Source organism: Poecilia reticulata, chromosome 5 (assembly GCF_904066995.2).
Source record: "Poecilia reticulata chromosome 5, P_reticulata-male-v2, whole genome shotgun sequence".
In the NCBI taxonomy this organism is placed as follows: domain Eukaryota; kingdom Metazoa; phylum Chordata; class Actinopteri; order Cyprinodontiformes; family Poeciliidae; genus Poecilia; species Poecilia reticulata.
Genome location: NC_088834.1, coordinates 27121791 through 27139531, shown reverse-complemented (window position 1 = coordinate 27139531; position 17741 = coordinate 27121791). Strand labels below are relative to the sequence as shown.

The 17741-nt window shown below is 41.6% G+C and overlaps 2 protein-coding genes and 1 long non-coding RNA gene across 3 annotated transcripts; 1 reads left to right on the top strand and 2 right to left on the bottom strand.

The window, feature by feature from the left end:
- Positions 1-281: 281 nt before the first annotated feature.
- LOC103465579 (opioid growth factor receptor-like protein 1) lies at positions 282-4019 on the bottom strand. The gene is made up of 8 exons (XM_008410566.3): positions 3126-4019; positions 1941-2003; positions 1814-1849; positions 1675-1729; positions 1445-1523; positions 1306-1372; positions 1082-1230; positions 282-991 (listed from the first exon to the last, which is right to left on the bottom strand). Exons 1-8 carry the CDS (start codon positions 3630-3632, stop codon positions 643-645), a joined length of 1305 nt encoding a protein of 434 aa, XP_008408788.1. The 5' UTR covers positions 3633-4019; the 3' UTR covers positions 282-642.
- A 3528-nt stretch (positions 4020-7547) lies between these two features.
- Positions 7548-11185, top strand: LOC103465580 (potassium channel subfamily K member 15-like). Its single transcript, XM_008410567.3, has 2 exons — positions 7548-8140; positions 10089-11185. The coding sequence occupies exons 1-2, from the start codon at positions 7858-7860 to the stop codon at positions 10985-10987; spliced, it is 1182 nt and encodes a 393-aa protein (XP_008408789.1). The 5' UTR covers positions 7548-7857; the 3' UTR covers positions 10988-11185.
- A 121-nt stretch (positions 11186-11306) lies between these two features.
- Positions 11307-16116, bottom strand: LOC103465578 (uncharacterized). Its single transcript, XR_533817.3, has 3 exons — positions 15947-16116; positions 11654-11815; positions 11307-11347 (listed from the first exon to the last, which is right to left on the bottom strand). It is a non-coding gene; the product is annotated as an uncharacterized LOC103465578 (long non-coding RNA).
- Between the last annotated feature and the right edge of the window lie 1625 nt (positions 16117-17741).

The following is a 17741-nucleotide window of genomic DNA, read 5'->3' as shown; positions in this document are numbered from 1 at the left end:
TACTGTTCTCATTTGTATTTTTGGGATACGTGGGTCATGTTCTCAAGAGGATCTAAAGACCCAGACGTTTATATTTGTGAGCCATTTGTGAGAACATCCTACTTGCTGTGTCCTCTACCAACTTTAAACATGACAACTTGTAGGTTTGCTTTTTTTTTTAAGCTCATTTCTTGCCACTGTTTCATGGAGTCCCTAACTAAAGCTAAGCATACATCAACAGTACACTGCACATTTTTTCACTGCAGTCCTGGATTTCAATTCAAATGACTCAGGTTATGGAGTGAGGTTTTATCCTTTTAATGAAGAAAAGGCATGAATTACAATTCAAGAACTCAGAGCAATTTAAGTGTACATTTAAATTCTGAAAATCAAACCAAGAAGCATGGAAAAATAATCCAGTTTGTTCACCTTTTTTTTAAATTACTCTAATGTACTTTATTTGTCTTAGTGCAAAACACACATTTAGTGCATAAGAACAGGAAGAATAAGTAAACTGGAAAAACTGCAAACATGATTAATAGGTGTTATACCTCAACAAACAACTGCTTTCATCTCAATCTTCACTTCAAAAGCTTTTGAACAAATGTCCAACAGGTTGTGCATTAAATTTTTATTCTTACTGCCAACACATTTATTGCTACATCAGCAGTTGTACGTTGATGTGTTGTCCCAGCCGTTTCCCCCTGAACTAAATTGGTCCTGTTCCTGCCAAGGTTTTGACCATGCGTCCTGGATTTTCTTTGGGCACCACACAAATGGTTCTGTATCGTCGTAGTTATCATAGGCAAACTTGAGAAGCTTCCTGCGTTCTTGCTTATCGAGAACAGCAAACAAGAAGTAGCTCAGGGCGCTGTCTTTGACCCTCTGAAGTTCACCTTTGACCAGAGTCTCTTCCAGGAAGAACCGAACCAGAGGGACTTGGTAGTGACGGTATCCAAGAGTTCCCAGGCACTTCAGGATGCGGGTGATGCGCAAGTTGTTGTGTGTGTGACTAAAAAAAAGGTCAAAGGATTAAAATTTGGATGAAATTGTAGCTAAAATACACAGATTTTTGTTTTTGGTAAATGCGTAAATTGCTCACTTGTTCAGATTCTGGAACCTGTCACTCCAGTGGGCTGCTCTCGCTACCTCTCCTGTTTCCTCATTTTCTAACTTGATACCATAAAAATCCAACATGAGCTTGTAAGATTCCAGTAGATTCTTCCTTGCGGTCGGACTATCAAGAAAATCCTGAAGGAAATGCAAAAATTATGTGAAAATCTGTGTGACACGTTTGTTCAAATTGTATATTTTATAGAGCTTTACCTGAATTTCCTGCTTTGTCAGGGTTTTTGCTTCAGAGTTCATCCCGGGTTCCTGCAGAGGAAACAGCCTTTCAAAGACAAATTTAATTACAAAATGGTACTTCAGGTCTTCCCAATCTTTACATTGTGTAGTACCTTACCACTGAATATAGCTGTGCGTATGCTCCAGTTTGGCATACTTTCCTTTCCATTCATTGTGGAACTGATCAATGTAGATCTCTGATAACAAACAACAGTAATCAATTTTTATATAAGTTTCAACAAAAGCCACATACATATTTCATTTATTATGGAAAATATAAATAAAGCCTGGCAACATGAAGTCGACTAAAAGATGCCAAAGCCATATTAGGTGTTCTTGGAGGCCTACCGTCTGGTAAAGAGGCCATTTTCCTGAGGTAGAATCTCAGATTGGGCTTTTCATCCTATTCAGGAAAGACATTTTATTTAGGAATGCTTTTCACAAAAAAAAAAAAAGTCACTTGAAAAAGGTGAATGTGTGTATGTACATTTTCTTGCTCAAAGTGTCGTGTCCGGTGAAGGTTCTGTGGGGAAAAATAAGTTGGAGAAAATAATTTGGAGCCAATTGTAGAAGTACAACGATGCTGTCTGCGGCTTTATGTGTGTTAAACTCACTGGGTAGTCGTGCCTGTAGTTCTGCATGTCTTTAGCAGCATTTTCAAACCTGGTGAACTTGTACTGGAGAAGAAAACACAGTCATGTCATTGAATTAACACTTGGCTCAGCTCTCCATTAGTGTACAACAAAAATACATAAACATAATCATTGTAAACATTTATTTTGAAGAATGTTAAATATTAACTACTAAAGTTATTTTATTTTTTTAATCAGGCATGTTATAATATGCTGATCGGTAACAGATAAATTGTATCAAATTATAATTTAACTGAAATGATGGTTTAGTCAGCAGTTAGCCTCATATGTTATAAAGATTTCCACAAAGAGTAGTAAGAGGGATATATTTGTATGAATTGGAAAATAAATGAATACAAATTTAGCAAAAGTTAAGAACTGCTATAAGACCGAGGAAAACATGTTGGAACAACAATCTAACGTTAGATTCACCTTTAGCTTGTTATTAACAGCAGCGCTAATGCTAAAGTCAAACTAGCTAGCATGAGGTGCTTCTTATCTACGCATCTTAAAGCCTTGAGAAAAAATTATCTGCATAATAAATATAAGATTTCTCTGAATCTCCGTTAAATTTTAGATTTTTTGACACCCGATTAAAATAAATTTTAACAAAAATACCAGCTTTATTGTTGAACATCTACATGGCCGAATAATGACGCATTCATTTTTTTAAATTCTACTGGTTCAGTCTTTGTAGTTTTTTTTAAAAATTATTTCGGCACAATGGTAAAAAAAAAAAAAAAAAAAAAAATTGTGCCCCTTTATTTTGTTGATACAAATTCAATAATGGTAATAAAAACTTGTGTGGCATCGCCCTCGGCTCCAAAACAATAACCACGCCCCGATTCCTCAGACAAATCACAGAGCAAACATTTGTAAATAAAAGTACATAAATAAAAATGGGAATATTAAATAAGATTTTTTTTAATGACTAGTTAAACTGATTTCAATGATCATCTTATCATCGTCCAATCAGAAACGTAGATTAAAATCTACAGTAAGTAACACAAGGCTTGCAAACTTTTCCAGCACTTTTATTAGGTGGTTGAGTCGAGCTGTTTGTTTTTATGAGTGCAGGAAATGAATGCAGAGCAGAAGACCTGAAGCGAAACTACCGCTGAAAGGAGCTGCGTAATAAATAAAAGTTGTAGACAGGTTAAAACTCACAGTTCTGTTCCTTCTGCTTTGATAGGTCCTCCTTCTTGGGGGGCTCTCTTTCTCTTTCTCATGCTCAGTCTCCCAAGTTGAATCATAGTCGCAGTAGAAATCATCCGTTTCGTCGACTCGATATTCATTTCCGCTGAACTCATTCTCTACCCGAACCTCTGGAGGCTTGTCCGGTATTTCGGGGACCTCACTGGGACTCCTTGCCGTGGGGCCACTGTAAGGACCCACCCTGTTCCCCTCCTCATCCGAAGAGAACCCGTTCTCCCACTGGTTCTTCTCACTCTGCTCATTTCTGCTGCCTCGCCAAGTCAGCGAGGCCAATTTTTGGACTCTTACACATAACAATCGAGCTCGTAAGCAGAGGAACTCAACACCCGGTATCCGCAAAATCCACGACCACAGTGGAGACAGAGCTTGAAAGAGCAACCTAAGAATAAAACTAACCCGGTCGAAAAAGTTGAAAGCCTTGCGTCGAGCGCGACGGTACATGTTTGACAGGCTCTCCATGCTAGCCGACAGCACGTCAGTTTCACTTTCTCCCACAGTTCACTTTGCAGAAATCGAAACTTAACTTTTTAACAACTCCCACAAATAAACCCGTCGCGTGTGTGGCGTGACAAATGAAATTACGCACAGTCCAGTTTGTACGTATACAGTCCAGTTTGTTTGTTTTTGTCGAATCGATAACGTTTTTAGGCATTAAAATGTCTTCCGGGTCCATCTAATTTAATTAGAGTACTTACTGTCAAAATGTTGTTCAAGTTTAAGATATGAATTTTAGGTGGTCAGTGAGCATCTGACCAGGACTGCTGACTAGAATCGTAGTAAAAACGATGTCTATTCTTGCATAATGTACTTTTTCAAACAACAAAGAATCATGATTGGCTGTGAACTTCCGTCCATGACATGAAACGTCTCCAAATCAAAATCGGAGAATTCACTGGGCATACTCAGGGCCAAGGCCTCAAAGAAAGTCAGCACCAATTTGTCTCCAAAACATAAACTCACAAAGTTTAGTAGTGCTTTCACAAAAAAAAAAAGAAATATGCTAGAAATATAGTGAAGTCTGATGGTTTTTTATATATATATATATATATATATATATATATATATATATATATATATATATATATTTTACAAAGCTAGAGTATTTAGTTGAATAATCTTCGACTTTATTTTCTGTTGATTGTATGTTCCTATCCATCAATTAGTTAGCTTCCAAAACAGAGCTCACCCTCTTGGCTAGTTTATCTCATGAACACGTGCTGTAAATTGAAAACAGGCATCTAACAATTAGAATTAATTAAGTAGGCAAAACTCTTAGCACCCATTTGCACAAAATGCTCCCATGTTGGAGATTGTTTTGATAAAATGTCACGATGACTATTTGCTATTCCATAAGGTACTGACAGTCCACTGTCACCTAAGAAAACCCAAATGTCGCTAACTTTTCCATTGAAGAAACGTTTACCTGCAAAACGAATGCACACATTTTACACCAACTTGCTGCAGCTTTATCCACGAGACGAAAACATTTTGCATCCACACGCATGATCCTCATAACCGCCTGTCTTATCTCGCGCGCTGTCTCCAGGTGCTATCTATGTAAAGATAGCATCATGTTTACAGTAGGCCTCGCTGCCTCATTTTCCATAAAAAATGGCACATAGAGGGAAGAGCGTGGAGGCTTCAGTCAGTGGACATCCTGCTCTTAATGTCTTCCTGTGGAAGATAAAGAAGGGCTGGTCGAACTCTGCTGCGGAGCAGAGATACCAGATAACGCAGCATCATCGCTTCATCAATACAGCTGTTAAACTGTGTGCTCTTTGTGGTCATAGCTTCAGCTACGCAGATCAAAAATCACCTGGCTACCCTGAGGTAGCCAGGTGATTAACTTTAATGTGTGATTTTTGTCTTAAAGAGGCAGTGTTATATGGGTTTGATCTTTACATCATGTTACAATGACAATCCCTCATCAAAAACATACCTGGAGTGTCACTTTGATTCTTTTGTGCTTGTTTGAGAAATCTTGTAATCTCCCACGGCAACCATTCACCTGTGCAAAAACTGACAAAGTTTTGCGCATGTTTGTAATGGAGACGCAGCCACTGTTTAGTCGTTGGATCGTTAACACTGACCAGAAGCCAGTGAGGCCTGCGGTGCTTCAGGTGTTCCCCTGCTTAGGTGACCAGTGGGATAATTTGTTGAAGCGCTCTTAGAGAAATTTGGTTGGCTGGTTACTCGAGGGTTCACCACAAATCTGTTTCTCTCCGTTAGAGGTTGTTGCCTCTCATTTCTGTTTGCCGTAACCCTTTCTGGATGGATCGGATGGATCAAAGCGATGTCAGTGACTACTTCTCATCTGTTTCTTTAGATTATGCTGCGTTTTGAGACCTTTTAGCCTGCTTCACGTTGCTATTGAAGTTATTTTTTATCCTTCCTCAGGTCTGGTTCTAATCAGGCTTGGGTGCAGATAGTGAAACTCAACCAAAAATTTGGTAAAGTCAGAATTTAACAAGGAGTGCACTTACTTTTTCACACAGAACCAGATCAGTGTAGGTACTTTTTCCCTATTAAATTAAATCATTATTAAAAAAGACTGAATTTTGTATTTGCTCAGGTTATTTTTGTCTGACGATCGGTAAAATCAAGTTTGAGGGCAAATAGTCTAACAAGAGGCAAATACTTTTACATTGTTCCGACAATCGGTTGAGTTGAGATCTAGAAACAGTTTGGTTTCCCAACAGGACAATGATTTCAAACACCTGGATAAGGAAGGCTAGCATAAACTTTCCTGAATGGCGTGAACTTTGAACCCTTTGAAAAGTGATGAAGTATGCTTAAAAGCTGAGTCACATCAGGAAACCTACCAGCCTATAGGAACTTTTACGAACTGTGGTCAGATGATAGCTAAAGAAAGGACATAAACGACTATTTTGTGTTCCAGTGGAGAAAATCTGGACTTGTGCTGATGTGTCTCTTCAGTTTGTTTGTGCTAAAACAGGTGGCGGTGCTGAATTCTCTGCTAAAAACAGCACAGAGAAAGTCAGTGTTGTGAAGGGAATGGAGCCAACAAATGTCAGTGAAATGACTAATCTCCGGCTCTTTATGAACGTCTTCGGAGCACGAACAGTGTCCACCGATTGGGTTGTCTTCCCAAAACAGACATTATAAGTGGAACAACTTGCAGGATGGACTTACGGCACTTATTTCTGCGTGTCTGATTAGCACGGCGCAGAGGTAAACTCCCAACACGTGGAGCAGCTGAGAATCCCCCGTGGTTTCTCTCCTGATGTCCACACACTCGGCCTGTGGTGCTGGATTCCCGACATTAGGAATCCTGGATCGCTCCGTGGCTAAGTGCGCTTGAGAAAGGTCATCGTTGTGCCACCAGCCTCTGCGCCTCATCGCTCAGCGTAGCACTTTGGCTGAAAGCGGAGGCGACCGTCCCACATGAGTGCTTCATAAGGAGGGCCAGAGCTGCCCAGAAAGGGCAGCCGCTTCAGCTGTAGCTGTGCGAGCCAGCCGCAGACAAACACAACACACACACACTCAGACACTTGTGTATTTAAGATCCCTCAAGGCAGGGTCACTGATTAACGGTCGCACTTGTGTTCCGAAATGTGTGTACGCATTGCTGCTCAAGGACGGATAAACCATCTCCGTCTGGTTTCCATGAGTAGAGAAAACAATATTTTCTTCTTCTTTCTTTTTTTTTCGGGGGACGAGGGGTTAGCATTCCTTTGTTTAACAAACTGATGAATGTTCGCAGTGGCAAAAGTATGTAAATCTCCGATGTAGGATGGTGTTTTCACATCAGCAGCCGCTCAGTTTAGAAGATTCCATAACACAGCAGAGGGTGGAAGTGACAAAGGGACCAGAAGAGCTAATCACAGGTGAGTAGGTGCAGCTGGGAAGGGGAGCAGAGTGGCAGGATGAGGGGAAGATGACAGATAAACACGACTACTAAATTGTATGTCAGTTTTTATATGCTTGTTGTCATGTTTGCGTCTTTATGACTCGCTTTGTGATTTTAATGTCTGTGACACTTACTTACAAAGCAGAGAACTAAAAAAACAACAACCTCAGACTGACGTAACAATAAGAAACACAAAGGAAACAAGTGCAAAGCACAAACAATGTGAATAAATGAACCAACATGAGGTCAGAATAGAAAATGGTGAGATATAATCAACAAATTAGGAGAGTAAATGTAAAAGTAAAGTTCTACCACCTACAGTTTGTGACACTGTTTTCATTTCCCCAGTAAGTTATGCACTATTGTGTTCATAAAATCCCACAAAACACCTTCAAATCTGAGTCTTGTATGTAACAAAAATAAACAAAAAATTAAATAAAAAATCCAAGGTGTCCGTCATAGGCTTTTATGCACCATATAGATTTTTAAAAATATATTTACAAATTTAACAGTCTAATCCATTTATCCAATGTTTTTTTTCCCCCTTAGTATGAATGGGAAGACAACCCCAGCACACATCAGTGTTCCTGAAGAGGCTCAGTGAATGATGCCAGTAGGCCAGACAAACATCCCGTGAAGCTCAGAGGTGGTGTGTCCGCCCGCCTGCCCTCTCCACCTGCTGTTGGAGCAACTTTCACTGTTTGCAGTCCCTGCTCTTAACCCCGCATATGCTGAAGCGGGGCCCCCAGCAATTGAAAGGATGGGGCTCTCCCTCTGAGCACCATCACCCTCAGCAGCAGCAGCAGCAGCAGGATGAAGGCGCAGAACGTCAGGACTCTCTTCCTCATCCTCTCCGTTGTTCTCTACCTGCTCATCGGAGCCGCGGTGTTCGACGCGCTGGAGACGGAGAGCGAGAGCTCCGGGAAGAAGGCCCTGGAGCAGAAACTGGGCGAGCTGAAGAGAAAGTACGGCTTCCTGGAGGAGGACTACCGGGAGATGGAGAGAGTCATCCTGCAGTCGGAGCCGCACCGCGGCGGCAGGCAGTGGAAGTTCTCCGGCTCTTTTTATTTCGCCATCACGGTCATCACCACGATAGGTAAGAACGCGGCTATGGTTCTTTACGTCCAGTGAACACGACGACATGACTTTTGTTTTGAGGCGCATTGCAAAAGTTTCTGTGAAACAGCGGCGGTACATAAAATAAGTAAAAAAAAAAAAAAATCTCTTTTTATATTAGCTAAAGTTTTCTGAGGCACATACCAGGTTTTTTTTTTCTTTTACTACTATCAATAATAAACTACATAAAAGCTAAGTCAAGCATTTAATAACTAATTAATCAAATAACGAAAAGAAATACGTCGACGAAATCACTTGAAAACCAAAATGTTGGGCTACAGAGAAGCAGCACTGGACTGTTTCTCAGTGGTCCAAAGTACTTTTTTCCGTTGAAAGCAAATTTTGCATGTCATTGGGAAATCAAGGTGCCAGAGTCTGGAGGAAGACTGGGGAGAAGGAAATGCCAAAATGCCAGAAGTCCAGTGTCAAGTACCCACAGTCAGTGATGGTCTGGGAGCCATGTCAGCTGCTGGTGTTGGTCCACTGTGTTTTATCAAGGGCAGGGTCAATGCAGCAGCTATCAGGAGGTTTTGGAGCACTTCATGCTTCCATCTGCTGAAAAGCTTTATGGAGATGATTTCATTTTTCAGCACGACCTGGCACCTGCTCACAGTGCCAAAACCACTGGTAAACTGTTTACTGACCATGGTATTACTGTTGGCCTGCCAACTCTCCTGACCTGAACCCCACAGAGAATCTGTGGGATATTGTGAAGAGAAAGTTGAGAGACACAAGACCCAAAACTCTGGATGAGCTTTAGGCCATCGAAGCATCCTGGGCCTCCATAACACCTCAGCAGAGCCACAAGCTGATTGCCTCCATGCCATGTCGCATTGAAGGCTGCAAAAGTATTCCTGACCAAGTATTGAGTGCATAACTGAACATAATTATTTGAAGGTTGACTTTTTTGCTATTAAAACACTTATCTTTTATTGGTCGGATGAAATATGCTAATTTTTTAAGACAGGGATTTTGGGTTTTCATGAGCTGTATGCCAATATCATCAGTATTAAAACAATAAAAGACCTGAAATATTTCAGTTGGTGTGCAATGAATCTAAAATATATGACAGTTTAATTTTTATCATTACATTATGGAAAACAATGAACTTTATCGCAATATGCTAATTTTTTGAGAAGGACCTGTATATATATAACATTTGTAGCTTTGATTTTCACCCCATAACTGTCAGCTGCCCCTGTCTGGCCACTTTCAAAACTTTCTTGATTCTCCTGACAGGTGAATAATAATAATGCTCTTGTCAAAATGTGACGTTTATTTCTTGCTTTTTGTCTGTGTGTTGCATTTATGACTTTTTATTCTTGTGTTTTTATGATGCACTTTGAACGGTCTTGTTGCTGCGCAAATAAACTTTATCATTTGATTTATATTAAACCAAGATTCCTAGAATAGTTATTGTAGACGGTGATGGCTGCACTGAAAAAACAAAGTAGTTGAACCAACTTAACTGAATTGCTTCAATTGGTAACAAGTAATTCAAATATGTTTATACAACTTAACTGATACAAGTTGACTGAACTTCACAAATTTGTGTCAGTCTTATTCAAATAATTTAATTATTTGAATTAGAAAAATATCTTTTATTACCAAATACACTTTTTAGAGGATCTCCTGTAGCAGTCTGTATTACATTGAATTTGAGGAAGCCTCTGACTGAAGACAGAGCCTATGAGAGCCTCATGGTTTCACTTCATGTGAAAATCCTTCATTGCATCATCATCTACTTCCACAGTAGTCCTCGGAACGGAGCCAGAAATTTAGGAATATTGCTTTAAAGTGGAAGCAAATTGGTTGTAAAGCAACAGAAACCAGAGACTGGATCAATCCAATCTTGACCCCCTTGCTTTATCACCATCAGCACCCGTAGCTGTAAGTGCTTAACCCGCAGTGCCTTTGTGACGTTTCAGGTTACGGCCATGTCGTTCCTCGCACCGACGCCGGCAAGACCTTCTGCATGTTCTACGCGGTCCTGGGAATCCCTCTGACTCTGATCATGTTCCAGAGCCTGGGGGAGAGGATCAACACGCTGGTCCGCTTCCTCCTGCGCAGAGTCAAGCGGGGCCTGGGCCTCAGGGAGACCGAGGTCTCCATGGGGAACATGGTGCTAGTGGGGCTGCTGTCCTGCGTCGGCACCCTGTGTGTCGGGGCCGCCGCCTTCTCGCACTTCGAGGACTGGACCTTCTTTAACGCCTACTACTACTGCTTCGTCACGCTCACCACCATCGGCTTCGGGGACTTCGTCGCCCTGAAGAAGACGGAAGCCCTGCAGAGGCGGCCGCCCTACGTGGCTTTTTGCTTCGTGTACATTCTGGTCGGTCTAACGGTCACGGGAGCTTTCCTCAACCTGGTGGTGTTGAGGTTTCTCACTGTGAGTTCTGACGTGAGGACTGCCGAACGGGAGGATGAGCAACTTTTGAAGGAGGAGTCGGAGTCAGATGCTGCAGGCGGAGGAAGCAGCCGGTTTGCTCTTCCGGTGGAGGAGGGCGGCAGCTGCGTGAGTCTGGTCTCCTCTCCTGCAGACGACCTCAGACTCATCGAACCGGAGCGTTCCGAGCTTCCCAAACCCAACAGACTCAGGGATCTGATCTGCTGCTGGTGCCGTGGGCTGGAGGTGTGCGGCAGCAGCTCCGACCTGCAGCAGGGACACACGTGCGGCCATAGCAACCCTGTGTTTTACACCTCCATCTCCTACAGGGTGGACCGGGTCTCCTGCAGCTCCCACGCTGCCTCACCACATGCCTCTCCCAGCGCCGTCGCTCTCTGCTGGGAGAGGAACTACCGTCACAGCAGACGGAGGTCCCTCTGACGCAGGAGCTTTTTGTGACAGATGAAACCATCAAAGGGTCAGACTTCCTCTGCTTTCGAACGTAGCATTAAGTGACCTGAGAAATATTTTTCTACACTGAACAGTTTGAATGCTAAGACATATGTGCCGTTTCTGTTTTTGTTAAACTTTTCAAATTATTTCGTTTACAAAAGAAACAAAACATAACTCCAGACTGAACAGACTTGCTCCAAAACCTTTGTTTGACCTGCTGGTGTACTTTGGACCATGTCCCACAGCATAACCTAAACACGTTGCAGCTCAACGTCAGAAGTTAATGGCTTGGAATTTTCTTATGGAATAGTCCAGAAATATCCTTTATTGTCACACAATGGGAAAATTCTGAAAACAGACAAAAAAACGGTAAGAGCAAATTTACGACATAAGAAAATAATACTGTACAGTTATTCGACATTGCACCCTACAACTGAGGAGGGTCATTTTTAAAACGGTGTGCCAAATGTGCATTCATAGTCAAGCATTAAGGAGGCAGAAGCACAGTGAAGTAGCTATGTTACCTTCAGTTCAGATATGACTTAGAAGAAATTTGAATTTGTAATTTAACACCTTGAAGTTGGGCCTCTGTCTCTTTAAAAACTCCTCCTCTATTGCATGGCTCCTCTATTAACCTCTTAACAATATGTTTACCAGATCAGAAGCTTAGAAGCTGCAGCTAACAGGAGGAGATCCGTCATCGAAGGCGGGGCTAGGTCCACCCAAGCGTTTTGCACAGCTGAATGGTTGCCATGGGAGATTAAAGGACTTCTCAAACATGCATGAAGGGATCAAGGTGACACTCCAGGTCGGTTTCTGATGAGGGAACAACGTAATGCTCAAAAACATTCATTTTACATAATACTGCGCCTTTCAAAACAACAACCGACTATTTACAAGAAATGGAAAAAGAGCGAATGATCACAGCGATGTAAACAGTTGTGGCGCTTGTTAGGAGCAGTGATGGTTATAAAGGTAGTCTCTGGGAGGAAGGACCTAAGGTAGCGGTCCTCTTTGCACCAAGAATAAAAAAGTTTGTAAAGGATCTTTTGTCCAGTTGTAGTTTTAGGATTTTGTGCTGCAGAGCAGAATTTTTGGTTTCTGGTCCCAAATCAAGCAAAAAGCAACAATAAAACAAAACCCAAAAAACCCCAGATCATCACACACATCACGCTGAACTCTCAGCATGTTTTTCTTTATTCTGAAATGCTGTCCATACTTCTCCCTTAATAAATGAAATCATCTTTTGAGAACTGTTTTTGTATTTGTTCAACTTAACTTTGCCTGACATTCGTCTTGGATGAAGTGAAACATCCCGGCGCCGTACGGTATATCTTTTTGTCTTTGCTGCCCTGCTGCGTAATAAAAGGTGCAGAATGTGTCATCAAACTGCAGATGCTGCTCCACGCGTCGGTAAGCTGAAGTTAACTTTAAGAAAATCAGAGTCTTCAGACTCCCAGCAGTGCCGTCACCTGTGACCTTCAGTTCTTTCCAGTGAGTAATCATCGCTGTTCTCTATTAGGAACGTTTCCTCCGTTGCTCTGGCTGGTTCCCAAGGTAACACCCTTAGCCCTGTTGCTCAATGTGGCAGAAACTGAGGACACACACATGCACGCACGCACGCACGGACTCACACACTATATAGTTGGTGGTATTTTTCTGAGGCCACCATCTAGTCAAAACTGGGACTTTCAGCTTAAACAAGAAACCAGTGCACCAGTGAAAGATGGGAAAACAGGAAGTGACGTCATAACGGCAACATTTGGAAACTCCTGCAAACAAGTTCAAATTGATTTCCTATATATTTAAGATAAAACAACATTTTTATTGATGTTAATAATGTAAGTGGAAAATTAATTGTACTTATTTATTATGGAGGATTCAAAACTTGTGAACTTTTTCTTTTTTTTTTGAATTACATATTGTGACGTTACGGCCACAATTTCATTGTAATTGTATGGTAAAAATAGTTCTGGAAAAAAAAAGGAATTGTAAATGTATGTTTTAAAATAATAATTAATAATAATAATAATTGACTTTCAAATGAAACTTCAACGCTAATTGTTTTACTCATGGAAATTATGTCTAACAAGTGCAAACTTTTGCATGCTGTAGTTTCGCCTCTTGTTCCAATTTCAACCACTAGAGGGCAGCATTGACTAATTAAAAAAAAAAAACAGACCAGCTGACTTCTTTGAGGTCTCCTGGACACAAAGTTGCTGTCAAGCTCAACCAAGACTCTGCTATAAATACAACCTCGCGTCCTCTGCGCATGTGCTGCAGAGCCTGTTTGATGTTACGTCTCTTACAGCCGCTACGCGGTCGTTTCTATAAGTTCCTCTGTAGCTAAAAGTTGAAATTGGATCACAGCTTGTTGTGAGTGAGAATAGCTGTTCGGCTGTGTAGGCACTTCAGTCAAGTACCCAGACGTGGATCAGCTTTCAGCATGATCAACTGAGAGGGGGAAAAAAACAAAAAAAACAACAACAATACTTGAACCAGCAGAAAGAGCAATCTAATGCATAAAAAAAAAAAACTCCCCATCTCCAGAGTACTCTGTTGAATTTCCATGGCTGCTGAAATTTTATTGCGGGTTTTATTTCTCTTTATTGTGCTATGATGTATTGTGCACATGGCAACAGTGATATAATGGTGTAAACTGAACGGAAACGGGTTATTTACTCTGAATCAAAGCTTCGTGTGTTGTATACAATCTTCCACTTTCATTGTCTCATCCATGACTGTTAAGAAGAGCCCATACCTCTGCTCGGGTGACTTTTATTAATCTTCTTTTACGGCTCCATCAGAGGCGGACGGTCCGGCAGTTTCATTACAATAAAACTGCTGAATAGTCCAGCGTGTTATGTGCAGATAATGCACTTTACAAGCAGTGAGCTGCAGGTGGAGAGATGAGGGTGACTTGAAATTGCACATTTTTCTGATTCACAACATTTCCCATGATGGAGCACGGCTGTCCATATTCTCTTCCGCTTAAATATTTTTCAACTCGTTTTACGTCCATATATTCCATTTTAAGACACTTTGCTTCTAAACGCTGATCAGTGTTTCGGAAAATGCCTGCAGATCTACAGCTGCATGCAAAGGTTTCACATTATGTCACATTACCACCCCAACACCTATTCAGTGTCGTTTGTAAGGAATAATAACAAGAAGAAAAAGGCACAACAGACATTTTTCTATTTGGCTATTTAGACGATTCAGTTTACAAGATGTACTTGAATGCAACTGTTGGGAAAACTTCATCTGGTCAGAAGGACTTGTCACAACAGTCTCGGTGTGTTGTGGTTTCCCCCAGTGCATTATAAGCCTGGTGGGCCACTAGGCTTTACTTGTGCCCCCACCAGGCTAAGCTTAGCTTATATAATTAAGTTTTTTTTTTAATGTTTGTATTCCTTAAGACTTTATAGCTGGTGTTCAGATATTAATCTTCCAATAACACATAATTATCAAGTGATATTTTCACATTTCATGTCAACTTTAAAAAAATTTTTAAAGTCAAAAACAAGGTGGGCCGCTGGATAAATGGCTGCCAAGCGCCCCAACCACTGGGCTCAGCAAGTTTTCTGGTGGAAATCTTGATACACTGACATTGAATCTTGGTTCGTTCCACCTTTATTTCTCAGCTGTAGCTTAATGTTTAACCCCTAACGTTCCCAAACTGGGACTCCTCTCTTGTTTTGTTTTGGTGTCACTTACCAAAGTTGCGCTACAGAACGTTTGCCTTGCGCAGTTTCTGTGTGTGTTCAGGTATAAAGCAACGCTGAAATTTTACAGAACATGTACTTTTAGTTACGAATACATGTACCATGACAACCCTATTGTTTACTAAGTTTTTAGGGTCTTGCGCTTTATTTTACTGCGGTTTATATGAAAAAGGGGTCTGGATACAAATGTATGTCACGCCTGTTTTACAAAACCACATTATTATCCTTCCACTTGAAAATTACACGTTTGTTTGTGTCAGTCTGCTGCATAAATTCTAATAAAATACTCGTGGCTGCGAGGGGACAAAATGCGATGAACCTTTTCCAGACACTGGATTCACCAACCAATGTAAAATATCCACATTTACACACATCAATCCTTAATTCTCTTTCAAGAGACCAATACAAAGCAAACAGAAGTTTCCATTAACCCCGCCGTTCAGAGACGAGCGTCGAGCCCAATCATCAAAGCTGCACGTGTGTTAACCCTCAGCTGAACTTAAAAAGAGGTTCTGGACCGAGAGGCTTGAGGCTAAATAATTCATTTTATTTTTAGATGTTTTTTTCTTTTTTTTTTTTTCTTTGTGAACAAATTCTGTTAAGTCATTACAGTTGCAACGCAGGTCTTTCATGTGCAGTCAAAAGGAAGGCCAGACTACCAAGTTGCCGGTTCAAGCTGAGTGCGGCGCGGCTGATTTGAAAGGCAGAAATACGAGCTGGACATCCCAGCAGCATCTGCATTTATGAATGAATAAATAAACTTAGCAAACGGTGCCAAGCGTGTTTTGATTACAGCGGAGTGTTGGCTGCTTGTGTAGTCCACGGAGCCGTCAGGAGAAGCTGTACCGCGTATTCATGGTGTTTGTATTTGTAACTAAAAGTTGTAGCCGAGCTGGCAGTGATGGTCTGGGCCGGGATTTTTGGGAGGCCAGCTGACTCTGTTGAGGCAAACAGGGTGTGGTTGAAGGACGGGAATCCAGGAGTGTAGGGCTCCCCAGAACCAAGATGAACCTGGAATCGAAAGATGAATTTTATGGTTCCTGCTGGGTGAAGTTCCCAATTGTCCATTATTATTTTTAAACACAACCCTCTGGTAAGCTAGCTGTAGCGTCGCACTTTGAGCTAACGTAACGGCAAACGGTTGTTTACGTGCAGTACCTCGTGGACCACTAGGGGGCGCCCGCGGACCATCACAGTTTGAGAAAGACTGAGCTACACATACCTGCTGTGCAAAAGTGATGTTTCCGGCTCAGGACGGCGCCTTTCAGGTCAACTTTGCCCTGAACAAAGTCCAGATCCTTCTGACAGCCGTACGTGGGACGTGCACTGAAAGTTCCGTGTACGTCCGCGGAGCTTTCAGGAGGATATGAGTTATTCCCTAGGAAATGCTGCAACCGGAAAACAACAACAAAAAAAAGAAAGAGAGAGAGAGTATTTTACGTGAGTCACAACGTCCATGATATAAAAAAGGCGGGAAAATAAAGACACGTGTCATCTTTTCGATGAATTAAATCAGTAAAAAGAAAAAAAAAAGCTGATATTCATTTGCAAATCAGTAAGACAACAGACATCAATAGAGGTAAATTGGCGGGATAATTGCTCATTAGCTTTAATTTTCAGTCAATTTGCACTTGGTGTCGGAGTGAGAAGCCTGTTTTCGCTGAGCCCCCGTCGCCTTCTTCCATCAGACAATGTGTCTGGCACGCCGCCCCTCCTTGACATTTCGTGTCAAAGGGATCACGCCGCTTGCCGAATTACAGTTTGAATTAAACCATAAATGAGTCTTTGAGGCGTCTGCCTCCGCGCGCGCGGGGTACAGATCTGTGACGACGACACTCACTGGGGCTGACAAGAGGGTAGAAAACAAATTGGGTGAATCGTTCCCGTCGGAGCAAATGGTACATTTTTAAGCCCATGCAACAAACAGCGGGTCTGCGCTGCGTCTACGCTCGGATCTTAATGCGGAGTGATGATTATTGATGCCCCACTGCAGCTAAAAAGCGAGGGCTTTAGTGCTGTTGTGCTTTCATAGCATTTCGAGTTACTCTTCGGGGAGCGCTGCTTAAGAAATGTTTACAGCCCAGCGGCTCCGCTGATGAAATATTTTGGCTTATTGATAAATCGCTTTGGTCCAGACTGAAATCTCTCAACAAGTATTTGACTTTCTGTAAAGAATGTTGTGATCTCTACTGGATAAAAAAATACATAAAAAAATACTACTGCCTGGCTGAGATTGTGAATTTCTGAGCTACACCCCAACATGACTCCATTGAGCTGCCATAGTTGGGGAGTAAAGATGAATTCTCCATCTCTAATCGGAGTAAAAACTGGACGGGATACCAAAGGTGTCCAGAGGAAATATCTTCAGTGAAGCAGACGTTCAAACTAACACCTGAATTCGTCTTGGATCTTCTGGGTCAGAATTTTACATACACCTTCAAAGACGTACATCTACATGACACTAGGGCTGCAACTAATGATTGCTTTGCTTTAGTTACTGTTTATTCTGATGATTAATTAGATAGAAGCATTGGCACACTCTGGAGAATTTTTCATTTTATTTTATACAATGTTAGAAATACATTAAAAGAGGCAAACAAACAAATAATTTAGTTCCCTTTTTTTTTGAACATGAAAATAAAGATTTTATTGCCTAGAATGAAACAGCGCAGCGTTCCTTTATGCTTGTTCGTGTGAAGCAGCGGATGTATCTGCAGCTAAGAAAAGCTTCTAAGATCAGCAGGTGAAAAGCTCAGGCCTTTCTGCTTGACTTGGCGTCAACAGAGCGTAGGGCTAATCTGTTTAGTCCTTCAATTAATAATTTATAGCAAAAGGAGATTTTGTTTTATTTACAGAATTTGAAGCGGATGAAGCAGGGCTGCACAGTGGCGCAGTTGGTAGAGCTGTTGCCTTGCAGTAAGAAGGTTCTGGGTTCGATTCCCGGCCTGGGGTCTTTCTGCATGGAGTTTGCATGTTCTCCCTGTGCATGCGTGGGTTTTCTCCGGGTACTCCGGTTT